This window comes from Zerene cesonia, chromosome 19, assembly GCF_012273895.1.
Source record: "Zerene cesonia ecotype Mississippi chromosome 19, Zerene_cesonia_1.1, whole genome shotgun sequence".
NCBI classification, from domain to species: Eukaryota; Metazoa; Arthropoda; class Insecta; order Lepidoptera; family Pieridae; genus Zerene; species Zerene cesonia.
Genome location: NC_052120.1, coordinates 5,665,472 through 5,692,047, shown reverse-complemented (window position 1 = coordinate 5,692,047; position 26,576 = coordinate 5,665,472). Strand labels below are relative to the sequence as shown.

The window sequence follows — 26,576 nt, the reverse complement described above, 5'->3', positions numbered from 1 at the left end:
ACCATCCAGATGGTGCGGATGGAATTGGTTTTTACGGCGGGTGGTCCGATGTTGGAACTGTGCGGCTGGTTGAACAATTCCTCAGAGCACTCCCCATAGTACACTCTATATAAAATACAAAGGGACGCGACGTCTCTTCGTAAAGAGAATTAAAGGTAATTAAACGTACCAAGAGGCTAGAACTTATCTGATTTTTGATTTTTTAATAACTACCTACCTAGCCAAATTTGGTGTTCTCAAAGACAAAGTATATGCTATAATATATATTAATTTGTTTAGTTCCTTATCTATTGGCATTATGTATCTACGTATTATATAATATGATATGATTCTTATAAGATAAATAACATATGTTAGGAATTGAGTTTTTTTTCCAGGTTTAGATCAGATTTAAGTCCGCGAACCGTATTCTTTTTCTCATTTTTCCCAGTCCATTCCTTTATTTCCAATGTCTTTATATTTTATCGAGGCAGTGGCAAATTTTCATACAGTCAATAGTATTATCACATCACAGATAGAATAACCTTAATATTATCTGTTGATAAATTTATTATCAGCAAACTTTTACGATTTTTGTTTCATAACTGCATTTGAATTTTCCCTAATGAACACTATATGGATAGGCCACATTCAACATATCCTACGTAGGTCCATATATTAATTTAACAAAATTGTGGCAGTCTTTTAAAACATAACTTTTTTTAAGGTTTCGTACCCAAAAGAATAATGCGGGACCTTATTGATTATTGCGTTGTCCGTCTGTCTGTTTGTATGTCCGTTCATCTGTACCAGGCTGTATCTCGTAAGTAATAATACTGTTGAAATTTTCAGAAATGATACATTATTGTTACCGCTATTACAACAAATAATAAAAAATCGTGAGTGTAACGGTTTCCTCAGCCATAATTTGGATGAGTGACAATTTTTTAAAATAAGTATACAGCTATATCTTTCCAAATTCAAGCTATGAAACAGTCTATTTATATACCTTGGGTAGGTATATAAATACATACCCACAATATACCCTTCATTCAGACCAAATTTGTTATACCTATATTTTATAGTAGCGGTCCGCCCCGGCTTCTTCCGTGGTACATGTATAGCCTATAGCCTTCCTCAATAAATGGGCTATCTAACACTGAAAGAATTTTTCAAATCGGACCAGTGAGATTATTGAGTTCAAACAAACAAACTCTTCAGCTGTGTAATATTAGTATATTTTTACCTCATTTAAATAAGGAGTGTTGTTGTTGAGCATTTAAAATGTATATGCATATATCCACGAAAGACACAGATACTAGTTTTTTATACTCATCATAATAAAAAATATATGTTCCAATGCAGAACATTTACCTAACGATTATGATATGTGCGATTTGACTGACGAATGTTGCTCAAAGTATCAATTAGCTACAAAAGCTATTTTAACTACTTTTTAAGTGGAAAAATTCATTCATTCCATACAATAAAAGTTTACACCTTTAGCTAATACTCTTTAAGTCCTTTAGTAACAAAAACTAATTATCTTATATATTCCTTTAGAAATTAAAGCTTTTTAACGGATTTTAAACGCGATTTATTCATTATATTATTAAACCCGACGTTTGGAACACTTCACGGGGAGACCCTCCTCTCTTTTCTGACTGAGTCTAAAATCCGTTAAAAAATCTTTAATTGCTAAATTGGAAGACATTTTAATAAAAAGATTCAATCCTCCTTCACTCGTGAAGAGTGAAGGAGGATTGAATCTTCCTTTCATCTTCAAATCAGAGTATTGTTTTAAGACTTTCCTATATTACAAATTACTCCCATCACACTGTTTTTATTGGTTTAATGAATTGCATTTGCAACTCTAATTTTTTTTTAATAACTAGTAATCAATACCCACACATAAAAAACTTCACTGTTTACTATGTAACGCAAATGATTAATTGCTACAGGTTTATTATCGCAATGAGTTAATTAATTATTAATAGCTTTTATTAATTGTTTTAAACTGCATGTTGACTACGTACAATTGAATAATATAAACTGTCGGTAAAGATATAGCTAGCTAGCTAGCTAGCTAGCTAGACTACTCCTGCCTAATTAGGATTTTTCGGAAATAAGTATCAAATATCGAAGTAATGTATGATGATATATTATTACCGATGGTGGTTTAGTGGTTAGATTAGATTAGAAGGAAAGCAAATCCTATCAGTGGTTCTGGACTGCGTACCTTATATTACTGTCGGTAAATATCAAATCATGTATTTCAATGCATTGTGAAAGTATAGCGTCAATTTTAAATCCCTTTTTGGAACTTAGCTTATATAAGCGTTTTCGTGCGGTTTCGAATACGAAAAGATAAGGTCTTTTCGTAGACTTTGGAATAAGAATACTTTTTTTTTAATTCAGCATGGAACTAATTCAATAGAGTCGAGATAACCTTCACTTGTATGTGTGTGTGCTTGAATATTTGTATGAAACCTATACCATTTTACCAACTTTAGAATCCATTTTGACTCACTTTTGACTGAATGATTTAATTCTTACTTTATATACTTGACAATGACTGGCGACAATATAATAAATTCATGAGCTTATCTTATTATCACGATTGGGATGGCAAGAATTCATTTTTCTTTTTGTGCGTACTCTGTATATGAGCGAGACAATTTAATTGATTAATGTGTGTTTTTTCAAACTAAACGTATTATTATATCTATGGTATTATTATAATATTATATAAAACATCTGATGAATTTATACCTATACGTCTCTATAGAATACCACCGAACCGAGGCTACAATTTTGTCGTCCTAATTTCACGATTTTATTGTAATCGTGTTTGGCTGGACTCTGACTACTTGCATAATGTAAAAGAAGGAGGGTATATTTTATGTAATACTTATATTTTACGTTAGAAGTATCCCATAAACATATCCCTTATATAATTACAAAGCCACTATATGTGAGCTATACCTTATTAATGTAATTTTTATATATACGTCGTTCGATTTATCATAAAACAAAGGTAACCCTCTGACCTTAGTGATATAAACGTGGCCTTCTAAACCTGAACAGAGCATAATTATTGTTGGTCGTGATCTATTTTACGCACAAGCTCTTATACGGAAATCTTCTTATCATTATCAATAGAATAATAACATAATGTTCGAATGTTATTGGCGGATTGAAATAGGAACCTGTTGAATATTTATCGAAGTATCGATTTGTACACTTAAAATACCTACCTAATAGGCGTATAGTAGCTAGATGTTGATGAATTACTCAATTTTATAAAGTTGTACAATGATATATAATAAAACTATTCAATTGCTTAAAAGAAATGAATTGAAATCGGTCCAGCAGTTTTGGTGAAATACAAAAGTAAAAAATGTTCCTCTTTATAATACTAGTATAGTGTCCTTCACCTTCATAATCCTTCCACGTCATCCTTCACGTTTTAGAACAATTCATAATCTCCCAATTTAAAATTAATAATTAATCAAATTAAATAAAAATTAATTTAAAAGTATATTATTTTGCTACAACATATTTTTTTCACCTTTGGTTCACGCGTGTGAATTCGTTATTACCAACAATTAGCTGCATACCTTTTCAACCGGTAATTTAATAACGAGAAATGATGTTTTCGGTGTTAATATATTCAATAATTTCCCTTGTTGTAACTCATTGTTTATAATTTGTTTAGCGCCATATGAACCACAACTGGATCATTAAAATATTCATTATCAATTACTTTTTAACCAGCTACGCGTAATGGAGAATTATGTTTTTCCAATGTATCATAATATCATATCGTATACATGGTACATAACATACCCTTCGATCATCAAAATGTAGTACTATGTATTTTAGCACGAAAAATGTCGGTAAGTCAAATTGGCTGAATTTAGCCGACAGTATCTCAAAATAAAAGAAGGAAGTTTTGATGTTAATTGCTATAATGCAAATTTTTATATGGAAACCAAAATTTACCTACAAATGTCAAATTTACTTTATATATTTTTAATAACATTGCACCTTTTTAATAATAGTTATATAATTATGCTACTATGTCTATAAACAGTATCAATATGGTTTTAGTAATTCCATTACTTTCAATTTCATTTTAGGCCCAATCACCACCAAGAAGGCCTAATATCACCTCAATATACTTTATATTCTCCACGTAACACATGCATAACACGAAGGTCATAAACACCTATATTCATCCTTGATTATAACAGTGATGAATTGCAATTGAATATGCACAATTTAGTAAACTTAAAATGACCTAGTCAGACTTAATACTAATATATTTACAACATCCACTCAAATTGAAACATTTATTTAATCATTTAGACTTCCTTAGTATATGAATGAAGAAGTGCTTTTGATCCTCATTACTATGTTAGTAGCAGCTGTTAGCTAAGCTTCTGAAAACAGATTTTACATTGAGGAGGCAAAAAACTACTTTGTACCTCAATGCTCTAACACACAATCTCATATAATTATTTTATAAGATTATTATCCTGTGAAACTTTTAATCCTGTTGCATAATGATGCTAATGCTAAATTAAACTTACGCCGTAGACAGAATATGAAATGATAAATTAAGAATAGAGTGGGCAGTTAAGTTCGAAAGCTCTTATAAATTACAGATTGTAAATTGCCGTAGTCATGCGTGGGAACCGTTTTCTTGAACAGTAGGTATAGGTACTTATATCATATAAATTATGCTCATATTGTTTAAAGCTTTTCATTCGCAATAAAACAAAGTAAAAATATGTACATAAACAAATGCCAGTGGCAATGGAATAATTAAAGCAACATTGCAACATTTTTTTATAAAATGCCTTATAATTATAAATAGCTTTGCAGTATATCTTTCGAAGGGTTTGATTAAACCTTCATAATATCATTGATTAAATTAACTGGTTTTTCTTACACATATCAATGGCGGTATTTATTTATACTTTCGGTATTTATTTATACTTTAGGCATTCCCTATCTTTCACTTATTTATTCTTGGTTTCTACTAAACGATCGATCGATACGATCTGACTCGTTCTAATCGATTTTTGTTCCAAATAACTCCTAAAATGTTTTGATCGTACCTACAATAAAGCTGTAGCGCGAGTTATATTTATGTAAAGTATGAAAAGCTTGATAAACAAACATTCCATACAAATATTTATGCAAACTTCTCTTATCTTCGTATTTTATTATGTATTTGTTTGTGAATTTGATATCTGAGTGGGTACCAACTCATTTATACAATAACAATAAAACTATATTATCTACCAGAACCATAATAATTTTAAGTGATTTGTGACACTTTCATCTTAAAATTGTACAAAGCGTATTCGCAAAATTATGCTTATTTATTATTGAGCGAACACTAATTACTATCTTTCCTTTATTTCAGCATTAATTCTCATCTATCGGTTAAAGTGGTTCGTGAGCCATAACTTTCCGCTAGTTATAATTCCATACCTACCCACTTACTTTAAATAATTATTATCGACGATCAATAAGATGCATATTTTTATGAGTGATATAGACTTATTACCTTATAATTAGCAGCGTTATAGATTTCTTAGCTACCGAGTTCTTATATCTAAACCAGCTGAGCTAGCTGAGATAGGAGACATAATTATACCTTTTAACTATGGTTAGTTCAAAACCATAATAAATTAACGTTGAGTAGCAGACAGTGCTAGCTGAACGAGAAGAATAATAACTCTGAATAAACTAACGTACTTTGTACGTTACCTCTAAGAGATTTTTATTACTGCCCCATAAAGTAAGCTGAGTGCTTAAATTTTCGCTGTACCTACAATTTTAAAGAGGCAATTGGTATTGCACAATATATTTTTTCATTAAAGAATATAAAAATAAAATACCAAGGTCCAAAACTCCACAAGCAGCTAATGTTATTTTTATTCAAACAAGGTTTTCTATCCATATTTGTATAATTTCTTCCATTGAATTATAATTGCGGTGTCATTTACCAAGCAAAACAAGTTAATCTTCATTCCTAAGATAATAATATAGAGATATCATCCTCAGCTGATGCTACCACGTTGATACTTTACGATAAAAGTATCTATATAAAAAAATTATACGAAGCTAAAACTCTCGAATTATTATCCATACATATTATGAGATCTTAATTGGAATATTGTGTTATCAATGAAACAAATTACAAACAGAGACATGTGTTAAAATAAAACAAACATATATTATATAAATCGCACTATGTTTCTTTAGTATCAATTGATAATATCTCACCTTCTTGCCATTAACATAAAACACCAACTGCGTAGAAACTTCACCGATGTCTTCATCAAAATTCAAAATGCCCATGTTTATGACACAATAATATACTTATGCTTTTAGTAAGGACGCCTTGCTCACTCGCGAGTTAAAACTACACTGAGTTGTCCCGCGGAGAGCTGACATACTATACTATAGTCCATAATCTTCTCCCAACTTCATCGCGCAATATAAATATACAGTTACGAATGATAACACAATATACCAATATACGTATAAATTATACCCAATCATTATCTCGGATATCTTCACGTCGGCTCATATCGACCCCACTTGATATACTCAGACCTATATGACAATATTATTTTACTATTATTACGGGTATAGACATAGGTACTTTTCTCAATGTCGAGACTAACCACTATCGGCTACTTCCCGTGAGCGTCTACGTAAGTACTATGTGTTATGGGTACATTTATTAAGTACAGTTAGTGTCAATTCGAGTAAAATAATTTTTAAGTTTACCTTTAAATTTAAAACAAAACAAACAAACAAACAACAGATTCTTTTTAAAAATTTTACTGATGTAAACTTACGTAAAACTGTAAAATATTCACTTCTGGTTGAAAAGGGGTCGCATTTAATATGCTTTACCAGTACTTAACCAACATGTTACATCTCCCGAATTTATATATTTATACCAATTGCTGACTGGAAAATTTGTTTAACATTTCCTAAGATATTAAATTTTTCCTTTCATTTATACTTTACTAATGGGCTACACTAAATGGGCATAAAATCTGCTACAAAATAATCAATTTACTAAGTAGATAAAAATAAATTACTCTTGCATAGTTTATCTATGTAATATAAATCAATATATTTTATTACATATCATATAATAATGGCAATAAAACTTCGATAACTAATGAAGAACAATCAAACTTTACCAAAAAGGTTTTTTTATTTTATTTTTTTGAGTAAACGACGTTTATTAGAACTAATGAATGCATATCAATATGACTTTATCTTAAGATTCCAATGCTTACTCGTCATCTGAAGTTCAGGTAAACGATCTGCTATTTTGGTCGCAGTTTCGTCCATCTAGTCATAGGCACACTTCTTCTTCTACCTATAAGTACGTACCCATAAGAAGAAAAAATAAGTATCTTTGGCAAAGCTGAATTTGGGGTGATTGCTTAAATGCGAAGCATGTCTAAATACTGTGATGAACGTCGTAGGCTTGCTAGTAAAAATAGAATTTTGTTTCATATAACAACTTCTTTTGTGACTAATATCTGTAAATTTTAATTTAGAAAAGATCTGGTTTGTCTCATTTTTAATGATACAACTCACGAAAGATTGCAACGCGTACCAGTTTCGCCCACGGCAATTTTGAAAGTAAAACAAATTTGAATATATTTCTAATTATTTTAATATTTTACCCCAACCTAGGTATATAAAATATAAATAATATCTAATTCCCGCTTAATGCGGTTAACTGATAAGTATTTTACCGAGATGTGAAGTTAAAATCCTTTAATCACCATACACGTGTTTTATTTTTTCATTTCTTTTTGATTTCTCAAACTACGCTTAAAAGAAGACGTTCTTTGGACAAAGCGTGGGCATAATGTTTATAGAAATACGATTAATTTAGTCACATTCTGACCCATTTAAACCGGTATCGACAGTTTTATCGATATTTATTCTACCTGTTTAATACATGGTTATTACCTATTGCACAGACACATTTCATGTCAAGAACAATTTTTAAATACATAATGTTTATAGCCGCAAGTGAAATTTATTACCCACTTTGACATGTACCTACTTACTAGTAATTAGTATGAAAATGGTATCCGGAAATTATGAAAATATTAAATAGACCAGGGTCTATTTAATATTTTCATAATTTCCGGATATATGTCTTTAGATTTATTCAATGAAATTTCTAGATATCGTTGGCTCTTAAAAATATTATGACAAATGTAAGTTAAACATTTGTATGAAGAGAAAATATATGGTATTATTGCAAATCAAACCCATCAGGTAGTCTTTAAGTTGATATTCAATGTTTGTACATACCACATCCTTATAACAAGGGACGAATGAATTGACTATGTATATATATACATATCAAATAAATCTTACAAAAAAGGTACTTAAATATAACCATTCTTTTCTGAGTTCCGTACCTCACCACTACCTTTGTATGTGGTATTCGAGCACACGAGCGAGGCACGAATTGGGCCAGCTCGCACCGGGGAGGTACCACAACCTCACAGAAGACCGGCGTAAAATAGCATACTGCTGTGTTTCGTACGGCGAGTGGGGTAGCCGGAGGCCCATATCCTCTTCCTGACCCTTCCCAGTCCTTTCCTTTATTCCTCTCTTCAATCCTTCCCTAACCCCTTTCCAATTTGCAGTCAGCTATCCATTTGCCGGCGTAAGGTCTGCAATCGACCTTACACCTCTCTAAATTTTCATGGGTGGTGGTAGCGCTTACCTTCAGGCGATCCACCAGCTCCATTGCCGACAACGACGTAAAGAAAAACCTCAAAAGGAAAAAACGAATCTCATATCCTTTTTCCCAAAAGCGTCTGGAGGTATTTATCTAAAATTAGTAATTTAAAATACTCAAGTCTTCTGTCCAAAAAATTGCGAAAAGCATAAATTTTAAGTTATATCCAAATGTAACTGTCAAACAGGTATGTACGGTGCTCTCGATGCACGAGTCCGACTCGCACTTAGCCAATATTTGTGAAACTCATAATCGTGAAAAATGAATATTAATGGCTGTAAAATAAGAAAGGTTTTTAAAATTTCTGTCTTGAAATCCAAATAAATAAGGGAAATGCCGTTCACCATTGAACTTAATCTTCCTTCTCTTATCTAGACGATATCTAGATGTCATAAGTGCTACGTTTCAAAAGTAGAATTATCATTTATTTTAAATCTAGCACAATATCGGCAGTCCGAATTAACACTCATAAATCGTTATCATGAATTTTAATCAGACAAAGTCAAGTAAACCTCGATCAGATTTATAATATCGTTTATTGGGCATATGCAATACAAGTGTACGTACATTGATACCCGAACTACGACATTATAAAATGTCCATTCCAAAATAAGTTTATTTATTGTTATCGTACATCACATGAGAGACAATACATTAATTATTTCTGCTGTCATTGTTCTCTTTCATACATTTTCATACATTGGTTGTCTTATTCGCTGAACCGTAATTCGTCGCGCCACCAGCTATTGCGCCCGGCCTGACCCGGTTTGGGTGTTATTCAACATATCTTATTATATATTATGTACAGTAAAATGTATCGAATTTCTGTTCTGTTCGCTGCCCATAAATCTTTCAACACAAGTCGTGTCTCTATCGCGGTTTTGCCGCTCGAGTTCCGCAGCGGAAGCTTGCTACATTTTAAAAATTAGATCCTTTTTATTAAACTCTTATTTATCTTATATACATTACTTTGCGGCGGCGCCCGTGTGCATTGCACACCATGCACTATAGGTTAATCTGGACAGAGTTTTTCAAGAGGAAGTTTTATATGTACATTGAAAAAAAGCGGGGGAAGCGGTTTAATGCCGAATTTAACGTGTACGATGCTGTGAACAAAAGCTAGTCTATTTATATTTGTTAAATAAAGAAAATACTCAATATTTAAATAATTCAGATGTTTTTTCAGTACCTATTGTTCAATTGAATATGTTTTAGATTTTCCAATCTGCCTACGTCGACTTTATAAACTTCATTGCGCGCTATCACAATACCTACTTATTTTGTTGCATTAACATGTTCAACATACATTATTAATATAATTTGGAGCTCTGTATTTGATACTTTCTTACCATCTCATATTATATAGGTATGTGAGTGAAAACTAGTTGCTAGGTACAATACATAACGTTATAAATTTGCTCCATAGAATAATTATATAGCATTGTTTGCGATATCTGGTGATCGGCGCGAGCAACAAAATCGTGGTTTTGGCAACTAATTAGCTACAAATTCATATATGGCTTTTATGCAATTATGCCTTGTTTCACCTAGCATGATACAGCGACATTCTGTTACTAGTAGATGTATGTATAATTTAACTATTTATAATTATTATTAGATAATGTAAAAAAATCATATTAAATTCAAATATAGACCTGCGATTATATTCATCTCGCATGTATGTTAATAATATATAAAAACATCAAGAACCTAGGTATTTGCCTCGTATAACTTAATCGAATGAATTATAATCTTTTCATGTACTTACAATGCTATGCATACCTATTTGAATATTATCATGAGCACGTATTAATTGTATTGTATGATTCTTTTATAAAATAAAGAATACAATATTACAGAATTTTTTTCACCCATATTTTTATTAATAGAAAAATAAACAGAGTAGACCTAAGTATAAAAAAGATACAATTTTTATTTTAAGAAATTATACTTATACAAAGAAATAAGATTTATAACAGCTAATTTAAATTATGTTATTTTTTTACGTATAAAGGACTACCCACTACAACATATCATACTATGACCATAAGAAGAAGGTGTCAGGCATACTGCTTTGATATGTAATTGATACGCTCCAGTGGGCATATTAAAGCATGTCGTGTCGCATTCCGATCCTGACATGTTCCTATTATGGTCATAGTATGAACACACACAGCTTCGTCTAAAGTAATGATGGAACACAGTGGAGTTTTAGACCATATGAAACCAGCATAAGCCAACAAATTCTTCTCCGGGGGCAATTTAACAAATATTTTAAATTGTTAATTAGATGTTAACTAATGCAACATTAATCTCAAAATAATTATAAACAAAAAGAATTCTTAATTGAGCCATTTATAATATTATCGACCTAACGTGCTAACTGAACTGATGTGACTTTTAGGATGAGTTTTGAAATCAGAAAGTCTTAAAGTGGGCATTGACGGTCAATCCTTCACATCAAACGACGAGGGTCACGTCCACAGTTTGATTGACTGACAGTCGTAAAAAATTGTATTTCCACTCACTCCATACTGTCACACCAAACAGATGGACCGTGTATGCTGACTTTCATGAATAAAAAATATTTATGTAATAGTAAGTAGGATTGTAAAATGTATATATGTAATTATAAGTAGGATTGACTCTTGTATTATACAATAAATCGAAATTGTGGCGAACTAAAAATTCCTATGAACTGGAATATACCTTAATTAATTTCACATTTTCTTGGAATAGGATAATAAATACAGTTATCGGTTTCATCAACACTTAATTTATACGGTAGCTCATTACTTTGTTGCAGTATTGCGTTAGATCCCAATAATTTTTAATACTGTATATATTTTTATACATGAAAAACTACAGAAAATGTACACACAACACGGTAAAATTCAGACGTTCATATTATTTAATAAATATTTTGACATGAAACTAAACTGCCTTCACGGAAGACCCCAGCTTTCAAAAAGACTCATCAAAATCGGTTCACACAGCCGAACACTCTCAGGTAACAAGCACAAAAATGCAATCGAATTGAGAACAATTTCCTTTTTTGAATCCGACGGGAAAAAACTGAATTACATATTAGTATATTTAGCGAAATAGAAGAAAGACAAAGTCTTTCACGCAATTTAAAATAGACAAAAAATAAGGGACTTACACAATCTTAGAAACTAAGACATAAACATAAAACTTAAAAAAACGTTTAAAAACACGTTAGTTTCTGTGCGTTGTAATGCTTCGGTGCATTAGGGTATAACGTTCCATGGCCTTCCAACATTTTTGATAGTCGGCTTAACCTGTAAAATACATTGAACTAATAAATAACAGTTATGAGTAATTGCACTTATTAATAACTAGCTTGTCGCTCGCGTAGTAATGAAAAAGCATAGACAGTCACGAAGTCTCCCCCGTTCTATGCCTGTTCACGTGGATAATCCGGAATGAAACCTATCCTAAGTCCTATCTCATGTTTCTAACTATCTTCATACCAAATTTAACTAAATTGGTTCAGTGGTTAAGAAAAGACAGACAGACCGACAATTCAGACACAAGTCTGAAATCACTTTCAAGTCAATTGTTTCAAGTGAATTTTAAATGGAATCTAAATTATTAAGGTACTTTAAAACATTTGAGAGATTAGAATGATCAAATCTTGAAAAAATATTTCGAAGTTATTTTATTTATCGGTAGTTCGTAGATCAGTGAACATGGACAGTTCCTAAAAATAAATTCGCCGGTTATTTCATCCTATTATTACAGTCACACAAATACAGTCTCAAAAATAAATGACAATGAAAGAGCGGATGCATCCGCTCCCAAAAGAGAGTGTTATGAACTAATTTTTGTCAAATACCGGATGTATTCTGTAAAGATATGTTACTTGTAATGGCTAGATTTGGATCAGGTTGGGTTACAACTGTGACCACAACGCGACAAGGGTCATAGGCATTTTGAATATTTCATTTGTAATTAGTTTTTTGCAAATCTTGAAATCTGCACAAGGAATAAATATATCAAATTATTTATTAAACTGTTTAGACTGAAATTTCTTATCAACTACCTAATTCTAATTAATTTACCGCCCAGACGAACCTGCCCAGTTAGTTTAAGTATTTTTTATTGCTCTTCTTTTGTTTATTTACTGCAAAATTTTAACGAACTTATTAATAAACACGCCTTTTGTAATTTTTAACATACCAAAACTACAATAAACAACTGAGGCCTTAAATCATAGCCATTTTAATAGGCCGTACTGGTTTTTACATGCATTGTTACACCTGTAGTTTCCATAATTTTTTAATCATCCGTGATTGTGATCATGTAACACATTATACATGTGCCTGTTGCTTGTGAACAGGTTTTAATAAATTACATATATTAAGTAGATGATATTTGTTAAACATTTTTAATTGGGAGACCTTCCAAACATTCAGAATCTGCTTAAACGACGGCTCTTGGGCCTTGGCTAGGCGACCATGAGTAGTATTACTATTTGACGTCTGTAAGGGTGTCTATCTTTGGTATCGTAGCCCGAACGTATGAACTCATATCATAGATGGGGCCGAAAAATGACAGATTAATTTTTTTTCCGAACTCCCTCAATATGTGTATTAAATGAAAAGACTTGTGCAGTAAAATACTATGTAATATAAAAAAAATTAAATCTAAAATGGCTGCCAACACAAAATGAGGTTGAGTGTTTTAATTAGTTTATTTGTTTTATCGGTAGTTTTGGAATCCTTCATTAGTTGGTTCCCATTGAAGAAAGGCTAAGAATGCAAACTTTAAACTGAAAGTTTCATAGACATCCTCTTGTTTAATTCCTGGTTTTTAATACCCACAATAGAATGTCCAGAACATTTCCTAGATAAGTGATGTACAGGCATCTTAATAACAAACTGTAGCAGTACAGAAGCGATAATCCCAAGGTTTCACCTGCAAGTTCCTGGGATTTCAGAGATAATATGGATAATATAAAAAAGCAGTGGTGGCTCAGTGGTGGGAACCTCGAACTTCAAAATCGATAAGTCGGGGTTCGAGACCGGACGAGCATGTAGGAAATAAATAGATTTTTCAATTTATCGGCACATGTGGATAACATCACCATTGCTTAAAACGGTGAAGGAAAACATCGTGAGGAAACGGGCATGTCCAAGAATCAAAAGTTCGACGACATGTGACATCTGCCAACCCGCACTTGGACAGCGTGGTGGATTATGGCCTGAACCTTGGAGGCCTGTGTCCCAGCAGTGGGAATATATATGGTCTGATGATGATGGATAATATGGATGAAGTAATATAATAAAGATACTTTAACTTCATCCAAATCGGTTAAGTGGTTTAGGCGTGAAGAAGAGACGGACAGACATACTTAAATTGGATTTATTGAATTTTTATTCAGTAAACAGTAACGTTTAGGATTTTATAATGTTATTATTCTCATGAGAAATCGCCATCGGATCCTATTAAATTGAGATTCACATTAAAATAATAATTTAATTTTGAGATTAGCTAGTCTTCCGGCTGGTAAATCATTAGATTATATATAATAATAAAATAATAAACTCTGTGAAACTTTCAGATGGCACCTGTAGCGACGAGGTGGTAAAAGAAAGGACTCACGTTTTTTGAACATTGAATAATTAACATAGGAAGATAAAAAGCAGTGGTGGCTCAGTGGTGAGGACCTCGGACGTAAATAGATAAGTCAGGGGTTAGAGACCAGACGAGCGTGTAAGAAATAAATTGATTTTTCAATTTATCTGCGCATGAGGATAACATGACCACTGCATTACGGTGAAGGATGTATCGTGAGGAAACCGGCATGTCCAAGAGTCAACAAGTTCGACGAAATATGACATCTGCCAATTCGCTGCCCTCATAGGAGGCCTGTGTTCCGGAACGTGTATGGGCTGATGATGAACATAGGAAGATATAAACTTGAACAAATTCATTGCGGTTATTGGTATATGTTTAAAAAGAAATAAGATTTTACGAATTAGAGTTTAGACATTCCAGTTTTCATAACCCTATTAAAAATACATTACAAAAATGTGATAGTCTTGCGATTTGAATCTTTAATAACTAGAATCTAGGTAATTAACTTGCTTTTCGCTAGTTAATTTACTCACTACTACATGTGCGCTGAAAGTATCGCAAAGTTGTTCGTCACTAAAAAACAAAGTATTCTCAATATGGAACTTAGTTGAACCTGAAATCTTCGACTATTTCAATTTCATCACAAAGGCGTAAATTATTTCCGTAAATGTTAGACACGCAGGATTACATGCATATTAGGATGACATTTAGATTATAATCTAGGATTTCATCAGCTTGTTACAAAAAAAAACAAAATTCAATTCATTAAAATAGTATAAAAATTCAATTGAGTAAAATATTTTGTTCTACGAATATATGCTAAAAATGATTTGTACTTTAAACGGATTGATAACGGAGTGTTACTTAACTTTATCTATCTTTCATAAATAGTGATAAAGGCAGGGGGCACCTATAACCAAACAATATTAAGAATGATAAAAAATGTATGTGTGTCTATTTCATCATATATACTGCTGGAACACAGGCCTCCTATGCCCTCATAGGAGGAGATCCATTTGTAGCAATATTAATTGTGTGTTAATATAATTTCACTTCATCTCAAGCTGTACCGAAAGATAGCATATTTTGTCGTATATGTAGAAGCGTTCTAAATTACACGATTAGATACGTGGTCGATCTTTAAAAAACTAGAACCTGTGTTATAAACTTGCTTGAAAAAAAAACAGATATCCGACGTGTGAAATATCAAGATACATAATATTCATCTGATTATTTTTCTTATTTTTCTCTTTTTACTCGCGCATAACGTCTCTTTGTAAAATCAATCATCATTATTTTAAACTAGCTTTTAGCCCACGACTTCGCCCTAACCTGGTGCGGGTTAGAGGATTACGGCATACATAGGTAATCTTATTTTGTTACTTCATTACCTGTTTTGTAATATCATCTTCACACGCCATCCTTATACGGGCGCATGTAGCAGGAGCTTCGAGAGCAAATTCAGGATCGACTCCAGCGTCCATACGAGCAGATTTGATAGCTTCTTTTATAGCGAAATACACTGACGCCGCCAAGAATAAAGGAGGTTCACCGACAGCCTAAAATGACAATATTGCAATATGTACCTACAATCTCAATTGATATCCATAAATTTCAAATAACATTATTAGTTTAACTTTCTGGAATTCTTAATAGTAGTAAATATAGGTAAGTATAATAATACGTACTATAGTAGGTATTAGCTCGGTAGCTACAAATATTTTTTTGAAATAATTATGTAAAGAAATACAAACCCTACATGTGTATGACATAATTGTGTTAAAGAAAATTAATGCCAGACTGGAAAAAATACTACCACTCATGAATAAAACAATGTGTGGCGTCAATACAGAACTTATTGTGTAAATTTAAAAAAAATCGTACTATATATACACACATATTATACTTACACATAGATTTTTATACAAATTTAATGGTCATAAACATGTATCTACATACAATGTACATGTTAAATGAACAAGTGCAGATGCCTTCACGTAACTCACTCAAGAATGCTTTCATAATTAATTGCTTTTAAATTAAATAATCAAGAGGAGAAATGTTCGAAAGTCGTTAATGATCTACCTCTTTATTACCTAATGTCGATTTATTTAATTATTATTCTTGTACTGTGATTAATTAAATATGTTTTTTTATTTACCTTGGACGAGTAAACAGCGCGAGGATTTGGTGCACCTTTTAGCAATGAAACATTGAATTCTTTTGGTATATCAGAGAACCCAGGAATCTTATAAGCTCCTGGTCCACGGGACAAAATTTCACCAGTCGGCGAATATAACATCTCCTCCATTGTGAATAGCCCATAGCCCTGCATAAAACCACCTTCGATCTGACCAATATCAATTGCTGGATTAAGGCTCTCGCCGATGTCCATGACAATGTCCGTTCGCAACACTTGGTGATCACCAGTCAAACAATCAATTTCAACCTCAGAACACGCCACACCAAACGTGTAATACTCAAAGAGCGTTCCAGAATTCGTTTTAGGATTAAATTGAATTTTTGGTGCCGCATAAAATCCAGTCGCAGAAAGACTTATTCTTTCCAAATATGCTGCGGATATCCAGTCTTCCCATTTACCATTTGGATTACTCTTCTTAATCGGTTCCAAACGCTCGTTAAGGGTCGTGCAGGCGTTTAATACAGCCATTCCGTATAGATCAGAACTGACGCTTGCTGCTGTGGGTGAAGAATTCGGTACTTTATCTGTAGACATTTCACTAATGTGAATTTTAGCCACATCTATATCAAAGACTTTCGAAGCAACTTGAATCATTTTTGTGAAGAGCCCTTGTCCCATTTCTATGCCACCAATTGATATAAGCACTGATCCATCGCAGTATATTAACACCAGAGCCCCACCTTGCATCAACATGTCAATTTGAAATGATATACCATACTTTGTAGGTGTTAATGCTAGTCCTTTCTTTTTCCATCGATTCATCCTAAAAAATAACATAGATCATAATTAGAATACAAAAAACTTCATTGTATTCGTGGATTTGATTAGTCAAATATTAAAAAACCAAAATAAAATTGCCAGAACTAGACCAAATTTTAACCGGACCCCATTAAAGGCACCAATGTTCAAATAAAAAAAGAATCATGAAAATCTGTTCTGGGCGTACAAAGTTATGGTATGGACCTCCATACCATACCAATTATTTGTTACCTAACAAACACCAAAAATACAGTCGAATTGATAACCTCCTCCTTTTTTGGAAGTAGGTTGAAAATATTAATTATTTAGTAAATTTCCAGGCCACAGCAAGAATCAGGTAGGTAAACCGTTTCAGAAGCATTTTGTGTAAAAATCAACCAACATCTAACCAATAGAGATATCTATTGATTTTTTAAACAAAATATTATAATTTATAAGTAGAATAAATCAATATGTGGTAAATAATAATATGTACTTCTAAACAAATAATTATTACCTATTAAATTCCTCTACTTTACCCTTCCTTTGCCAATAATTTGACGATTCAATGCATTCTTGCCAGCATCTTTTTATTGTACAATGTATTAGCTCTTGATCGTAAAATGTTAAGTCTCCTTCGTTATACATATTAACGGCCATAATTTCTTCATAACTTTTATTCAATGCTGCTGCAATATCTCTTATCATGGATTCGCAAGCAAACATAGCTTGAGGACCACCAAAACCTCTGAATGCAGTATTTGAAGGAGTGTTTGTCTTACAAAGATTCAAATTTACAATGATATTTGGTATTTTGCAGCAATTATCTAAGTGTGTCATGACTCTTTCTAACATCTGAAAAAGTTTGCAAAACAATTTGTATTTTACAGACATTTATACTTTCAGAATAATTAATAGTACTTCAGTTCGAATTAAAGATCTTCACGATGTGGCTTCTTTGTATAAAATACTGTTTTGATTGATGTCGATTGAACTACTTCTTTCAATCTTGGAAGAAAAGCGACTATAAGAACATAAAATAAACTTCATGATTACAGGAAAAATATTAGAAATATAAAAAAGGTAGACGAAAGAGCCCTAGCCCGGAATTGAAGGTTTTCTTTATGAAACAGTAGAACCTTAATCAAATTTCTTTGCACTCACCGAGGGCGATATATCCAAATAGTTCCCTCCATTAGCATAGACGTCAAAAATAGCGCCATTGATTTTACCCATATCATCAAATGCGACTTGATACTTAATTAAACATGGATGTCTATATCCTGTGGCTTGCATATCTTCGTCTCTATCTAGTACTCCCCGAATAGGCTTTTTCAATCTATAAGCAGCCACAGCAACTGGTAATGCGAGTATAAGAGACCTTGTCTCTTTTCCACCAAAACCTCCACCAATTCTTTTTATTTTAGAGACAACCTTATGATTCGGAATATTGAGTACCTGACTTACAGTATGCTAGGAAAAAAAAAGAACAATTTAGTATGATGTTAAGTATTTTGTATAAATATAACATTTAGTTAAAATTATTCTTATTAAAGTAAAAATAAAAAAAATTATACCGCAACTTCTGCTGGATTTTGAGAATTGCATATTATTTCTAATTCGTCTTCTTTCCTTATAGCATATGCCGACACCGTTTCCAAGTAAAAATGTTCTTGTGCACCAATTCGTATGTGGCCATTTCTCTTATGTTTCGATTTTTTAAAAGCTTCTGTGACATCTCCGTGCACAAGTTGTCGATAAGTATCAGGATAATATGAATTATGAGCAATCGCATCTTCAATTGTTACGACAACTGGTTCTAATTTTTCATATGTAATCATCACAAGATTTTTCGCTCTTCGTGCAGTTTGCTCAGTCTTAGCCACTATAGCTCCTACGATACAAGATTTACTTGTCACTACCTCACTTACGAATACTTCTTCATCTTTTAAAATTGGACCCATCTTATTATGCTCTTTTGGTATATCAGCTGCTGATAAAAATGCTATAACACCCGGTACGTCCAGTGCTTTACTAGCATCAATTGATTTTATTTTCGCGTGAGATTCCGCGCTGTAAATTAATGTTAAGTATAACTCCTCTTCCAGAGTCGGAAGATCATCGCAATATATTGCTTCTCCTGTAGCTTGTTTAAAAGCTGACATATGAACAATTGGTTTTCCAACAGCATCAGACGTGGTCCTTTGATTATTTTTAATTTCAAAACATTGAGAGCTCTTCGGCTGCAATGCAGGTATTTGATAACTACCAGATAGCTCATAATTACTTGGTCGCGTACCATTCAAGCTTCGTATTTGTAAAACATGCAAATAAAATCGGAAAAATAGACTAAGACATAACGATTTTCTATATTCCGGCATACCTCCTGGCACAGAACTATCCAATTTAAACTCTTCCGTTAAAGAATCAAACACTGATTTTAATAGTAACTGGTCCCAATTTTTCCCCTTCATTAAGGAAGAAGTTTTTGCAGCGCATACAGTGGTAGGAGCCATTCCTCCAAAACACAACTTTGCATCCGATATGATCATATTTTTTTCAAACTCAACATTAAATGCTGCAGTAACAATTGAAATATCGTCTTCTCGTCTTTTAGCTTGTTTATATGCTTTAACAAATTGATCGTTACCTGTAAAAGGTATTTCTACGAATAATACAATCTCATCTTCTTCTATTGCAACTTTTCTGTAACCTTTAAAGAAATTTGAATCAATCGTAAGTCTTCTCTCTCCACGTTCTAAACTTTTCACCGTAAGTGTAGCTGCACTAGCCATTAAAATTGGATTTAAGTCAGAAATTGGACTGGCCGTGACAATATTTCCGACTAATGATGCTGTATTGCGTATTTGAGTGCCAGCAAACCAATGAAGCATATCTTTTATTGCTTCGAGAACTTTCCCTTTGGTATGATTCTCTTTTAAAAAGTTATCTAAAAACTTTACCAAATCACTCAGAGTCACAGTAGCGCCAACTCGTATACCATAATTTGTAATTTGAATTGTATTCAGTTCTTTTATTATAATTGGTGATATTAAAATGGGATATACCATCTTTTTAAATTTAACTTCAACGCCAATTTCAGTATTCCCAGCCACAATTTTACTAAACGGATACTGTTTCTTTAGTAAAAGAAGTTCTTCTAATTTAAAAGGTCGAATCCATGCTATATTCGGTCCTTTAAAATATGTGAGACCAGAAACATATTCTTTGTTATTCATTTTTAATTCAGGTGGAAAAATCGGCTCTTGTGTGGGACTATACGGTTTAAATTCTGATTTATTAAACAGCGTTTCTTTTTCTTGGCTATTTGCATTTATAAGTCGACAGCAATCGTCACCCATCATACACGGCGATTTAGAGTCGCTATTTGTTTCCACTTTCCCATTATAATAATACTCCCACTCCTCCAAAAATGTTTTAAAGCCTTCTATAATAGGTCTATAACCAGTGCATCTACAAAGATTACCCTGCAAAGCCGTATCAATATCACTGAAATCAATTTTATTTTTGTTTCTTAATAAAGTATACATCGACATAACTATTCCGGGTGTACAAAATCCACACTGAGATCCATGTGCCTTTGCTATCCTTTCTTGTACTGGGTGTAATTTATCCTGAGTCGAGCCTATACCTTCCACGGTCGTTATTGCCATGCCATGCATTGTACACAAGGGCATTAGACATGCGTTAACCGAGTAATGTCTGACGGTATTATAAGGATATTTTTTGTATCATTTCTAATATTCAAAATTTCCTAATATTATATATATTCTTTTTTTAAACGATCTTAACGCTTGAGCGCCTTCAATCATATCAGGAAGAAAGTGGAAGATGCTTCGGCACGTATTGGGTCAGCTCGCAACGTGGAAGTACCAGACCCACACAGAAAATCGGCGTGAAATAGTAGCATGCTACTGTGTTTCGTTCGATGAGTGGGGGTCCGTATCCTTTTCCTAGCCGTTCCCAGTCCCTTCCTCCTTTCCAGTCGTTAATCCTTTCCTCCTCTCGAATGTTCATGGGTGGTGGTGATCGCTTACCATCGGGCGGACCACCAGCTCAGTTGTCCGCAGTGACATAAAAAAATATAAAAAAGGGCATTCCTTAAACAGCTTATCAATGCAGTATGATTGATATAATTAATTAACCGTATAATTTAGCACCACGCACAGGGAAACGAAGAAGAAAGTGATTAGTGTATCGGAGTGTATAGGAGTCACAAGTAAGGTAAAAGAAATTGAATATCAAGTAGATAGAGGAGTGCGGGGATTCAAAAGAATGGAATAACGGACATGAGCATTCTGGCAAATCTTATTGGTAACCGTTTTTAATTTATATATGGTACTTTATTACCTACTACGTATGAGTTACAGTTACAGAAGAATGCAGAATATGGATTTTATAAAACTTATTACTATTTAATTTGATTAAAGGGTGCTGATAGACTAAGGAATAACAGAAGATTAATTAAGAAACTCGCAACTTATAAAGGATACTTGATTCGATCTTCGTCCTGCAAATATTGCGAAACCATCACCGTACAGGCTCCACAACCGCCTTCACCACACCCATACTTCGTTCCAGTCAAATGCAGTTTTCTTCGTAAATACCATAACAAGGTCCATTCTGGATCCGGATGTGGCTCAACAACCTGGAATTGTAAAACTGAATAAAATAGTGGACCATAGAATAAAACGTTGACCATGTGGACCGCAACATGGTGACACAAAATATTTAGTCGTTTATATCAGTATGCCGATTCTTCAGGGGTTTAATCCATCTAGCTGGTATTTGTACCAAATGTTTTTTGTCACCATATCCCAGTTCACATCTCGTATTTGTTTTTCAAATATCTGATAGAGATAGAAGAATAACAGATATTTAGAATTATGGATAATCCTAATTGGTTTTCTATTTTTAAATTCTATTTTTCCATCTGATTTATGTGTTGCTAATTGTTATACTTTTTAATAGTCAACTTATGGCTATATAACTATAGATATATCACTAATATATCTATTATCTGTAATACCTGCACTCAATTAAATCAGCACTGACTTAATGGCGTAAATAGCGCAGAAAAACGACTGCTACATATTTATGATGCGTATAAATATCCATTAACAGCAATACTAGGTATTTCGAAATGTTAGCGTGATAGCATATAGCAAACGTGCCATTTCTTCATTTATACGATAACTAGCTGCGCCTCGCGGTTTTACCCGCGGAAGTCCGTATCTCGCAGGAATATCGGGATAAAAAGTTGCCTGTATGTTATTTCAGTTGTCCAGCTGTCTACGTACCAAATTTAATTACAATCGGTTAAGTAGTTTTTGCGTGAAAGAGCAACAAACACACACACATCCTTACAAACTTTCGCATTTATAATATTAGTAGGAAGGATAGGAAGTAGGAAGTAGGATTAGTAGGATAGGATAGGACTAGTAGCATTACGATGGACGATGTTCTATTTAAGTGCACAGGAATGCGGGCTTAGGTATATTTGTACTCTCTATTCCAATTATACTCGACACTAAACACCGACATGATCGGGTAAAGATCAACCGCAGGACGGTCAATGTATCGTACTTTTATTGTAATGGGGAAAATTCCAATAACATTGATCCGTCCGGAAACTCGAACTTTGTACCTCTCGATCTGTAGTAGAATGTCCTTATCATCAGACCAAGGAGACAGGCATTATTTTTAAACAAAGGCATCGTTATCTGCAAAATATATGCTGACAATACAGTTCACCTAATTTATGTAATCCTGTTTTTGTTTTATGGACTATAGAATGTAAAGACCAATGAATGATTTCTGATAAAAAGCCCTTATAGATTCTCCTGCTATCATCTCACTCATTATCGTAAAACGCAAATACACAATGTAAATACGCTATTACTTAAATAAATATGTACCTATGGGTGTCTCTACATATATCTTGTATTCGCAATCTAGAAAGGTATCGTTATTATTTTCTTGCGTTTGATTGTGGTCTCCCCGTGACCACACTTTACAGCGAGCGCGCTGTAAAGTGTTAGAAACGTCGAGTTAATAATATAATGAATAAATCGCGTTTAAAATCCGTTAAAAAGTTTTTAATTTCTAAAGGTATCGTTAGATTAAACCAAAAATTCCTCCCAAACCTTTTCAATAAATTGTTTGTTGTAAAAATAGATTTGTTTTTTCAATCGATTTAATTGTTTGTTTGTCTGTTTGTTACCATTAGAAACGCACGATATCCCTGATGAACCTTAGCTAAATTTTATCGGGAAAACGCTTCATTTGACTTTAAGAAAACGGCTATTAGGCAACGGGTATCAACTATTTTCCTCTATCCTCTAAATTACCTTTAAACAAACCGAATGGGTTCATCATTCGGTTTGTTTAAAGGTTTAACTTAATTAAATAAATTATAGTTTTTAAAATACACCTTAAATTATACCGGTATGTGGCGCTGCTTTCGGTTTTTTAGCTACAAAAAAATTAAATTTTGTACCTACGTTCATTTCCATCGCTTCCCACACACGAATGTAATTCGTAAATTAGGTAGTTAAATGTAAACATATTACACCAATCAATATAATAGAAGTAAAGTTGTGACATTGTAGGGAGTAATCAATGGAGCTACTGTACCGATTTAAAAAATTATTTTAAAGAAACATAGCCATTATAGAGATATCTGCAAGTTGCGTATATTTTGTTTTGTTTTCAACCCGGATCAACCCAGACGAAGCCGGCAATAACCCAACAAATGTTAATTTTTATAAAAGAAATTTATTTCACAATTAGTAGTATAGAAAGTGACAATACGTAGCGTAGCGGTTACATGCGTGCGAAGCAACAAAGAGAAACAATCGTATGAGAATTCATCTTTCGCACGTTTGTCTTGTTATTTTCCAACCTATCAAAACACTTAATAGTAATATTCCTACCCTCTTTGATACCGTTGAGAGAATTGCGCATAATATCACGGACCAATACTATGATGTAATTTCTATAATTGGTCTGTGGATTATTCGATAATTTGATTATCGATCAATTCTTCGCCATTACCAACCCTCAATTCTTCCACAAAAGAAAAATACCAACCTAATGCAAAGGACACTTAATACATTAGCATTAGGTACCCAGTAAAGTTTTCTTCAAAAAACATAAACAGGCATTAACTTGAACTTACTTGAGATTTTTTTATCATTATTAAATGATTCACAGTTAAATATTACATTTCTAACCTATTATATGAAATACTTAACTGTATGTTCTAGCTCAAATATCTGATCAACCATGACCTAGGTATCCTACTTTTCTACATACGAACGATCACAATTCTGTTCTACAAATCGATTGCACAACATATTTACACCTATTATGTACATACAAAACAAGTTATAATCAACAAATTAAGAGATATCTTAATTAATAAGAAAATCATGATAGTCATATTCTTTATGCCTGATTGAGGAGATAATTAATGTTGAGATTCGTGATAGCCTCTGAATCTCCTTAACCTATTAATCGCATTCTTTAATTAATTCATAATAATATTTAAACTTACTATGAATAAAAACTCACCTTTTTACCGTTTACAAAAAATATTAAACTTGTAATTTTTTTCTCCGGCAAATAGTTCTCGATATCATCCATATTTATTCCAGTGGTCAGCTACGTACTAGTTTATTGTTGTTATGAAATCACTCTCAACACAACATACTCGTTCAACGCTGTCGATCAACTGGCAGTCGCGCGGAATCCAAATGAAATAATGGAAACAAGGTATGAAGTGACGTATAAACAAGTTCGTTGTGTATCCGATAATAATCAATTTTTAATTCTATCAGATTGATACTATTAATCTATCATCTATTTGTATAAAAGCGAAAGGTCACTCTTCACGAAATCTCAAATATCGTTTTATTACAAAAAGGCGAATATGGGTTCAGAAGTTAGATAACAGTTAGGTCGCTAAGAACGGATTTTGCAATAGGGCTGCGACAAAGGCGTCTCTAGGGCTGTCGGAAATATGTATGAGTCTTTCATTTTTTGTGTTACAAACTTGAAATGTGGCAGAGAGGTAGTTAATAGTTTGTTTACTTACTCCAAGAACAGCTTTTACGATAGGGCTACATTAACGGCGTCCAGGGCTGTCGCAAGGTTGTATAAAAGTCGGTCATTATTTGTGTTATAAACATGAAATTCGTCATTGAGGTAGTTAATATTTAGTTGATGTCCTCTTGTATCGGATTTTATGATAGGTCTGAACTCTGGGCTACGTCATTAAAGAATTCTAGGGTTGTTGCAAGTTTGTATTTAAGATCAACATTTTCTGTTAGATAATTGGATGGGATTAAGGAACCCAATAGTACACGTCCGTTTTAAACGACTTCGCTAGGCCTTTGCTTGTCTGCCTGTCCATTGGTTTGTCACTATGCTGAGATAGTTGAACCATTTACAGGTTTGTTGGATTCATCGATACCCATGTAGTTCTATTTAAAACACGACATTTGTGATGAAATATGATATTTATTACCCAGATGAAACGTTTCATTCCCATAACCATATATATTGACTACGCGGACAACATGTAGGCAACAGCTAGTATTTTATAAGAATGTGGATCTTAAACAATATCTAAATAGCAGCAAATTTAAATTGTATAAATCCGGATTGTAAAAAAATCAAAACTAACTATATTTATGAAACAATTTTGAGAGGTTATCAGTTATTAATCAAACGTACGTACGTAATATTTATATTATACAATAGTATTAGTAGTATTAAATATACTATATAGTGCAGACCCACATGATTCTACTATGTAATTAAATAACTTTTCAATAAAATGATAATAAGTCTATTCGCGCAATTCACGAGGTTGCTATACTTATTATCATTTTAAATTTGATTCTATCGCTTGCAAATATCATATTCATCTTATAAATAAAAAGGTACAATAATACAGACACCAAATAATTACTTGACTATAATGTAACATCTTAATTTAATATTTTTCAGAGTCTGAATTATTGACACGCGTGGAGGGGACACGCAACTTCTTTTTCTACATCTTAACCTTACCCTAGGTATATTTCATACTAATAATTATTCATCAGCCTAGTCATAATCCAGATAGTGAGAGCCAAACTCAATTTCGGTTTTCACAATCTGAATTCTTCCAGTGTCACATTAATCATTTTAAAGTAGGCTATGTTTATTCCA

The 26,576-nt window shown here is 32.8% G+C and overlaps 2 protein-coding genes across 2 annotated transcripts in view; both read right to left on the bottom strand.

Annotated features, from left to right (window-relative positions):
- The window catches only part of LOC119834532 (xanthine dehydrogenase), a 14,827-nt gene extending 8,370 nt beyond the window's left edge, over window positions 1-6,457 (bottom strand). The window contains exon 1 of the mRNA XM_038358921.1: window positions 6,283-6,457. Coding sequence (XP_038214849.1) covers window positions 6,283-6,357 — 75 coding nt within the window. The 5' untranslated portion in view covers window positions 6,358-6,457. The remainder of the gene's footprint in view (window positions 1-6,282) is intronic.
- A 4,326-nt stretch (window positions 6,458-10,783) lies between these two features.
- Window positions 10,784-25,122, bottom strand: LOC119834570 (xanthine dehydrogenase-like). Its single transcript, XM_038358966.1, has 8 exons — window positions 24,933-25,122; window positions 21,851-22,005; window positions 18,914-21,059; window positions 18,501-18,809; window positions 17,854-18,191; window positions 16,557-17,361; window positions 15,787-15,954; window positions 10,784-12,093 (listed from the first exon to the last, which is right to left on the bottom strand). The coding sequence occupies exons 1-8, from the start codon at window positions 25,002-25,004 to the stop codon at window positions 12,043-12,045; spliced, it is 4,044 nt and encodes a 1,347-aa protein (XP_038214894.1). The 5' UTR covers window positions 25,005-25,122; the 3' UTR covers window positions 10,784-12,042.
- Window positions 25,123-26,576: the final 1,454 nt, after the last annotated feature.

What these genes read in the sequence shown, in the direction of transcription:
- LOC119834570 (XM_038358966.1), bottom strand. Translation starts at nt 25,004, where the DNA reads ATGGATGATATCGAGAACTATTTGCCGGAGAAAAAAATTACAAGTTTA. An exon ending in ATTTGGATATATCGCCCTCG is followed by an intron (nt 18,192 to 18,500) that starts GTGAGTGCAAAG and finishes AAACTTTTTCAG; the next exon opens with ATGTTAGAAAGAGTCATGAC. An exon ending in AAAGTAGAGGAATTTAATAG is followed by an intron (nt 17,362 to 17,853) that starts GTAATAATTATT and finishes GTTATTTTTTAG; the next exon opens with GATGAATCGATGGAAAAAGA.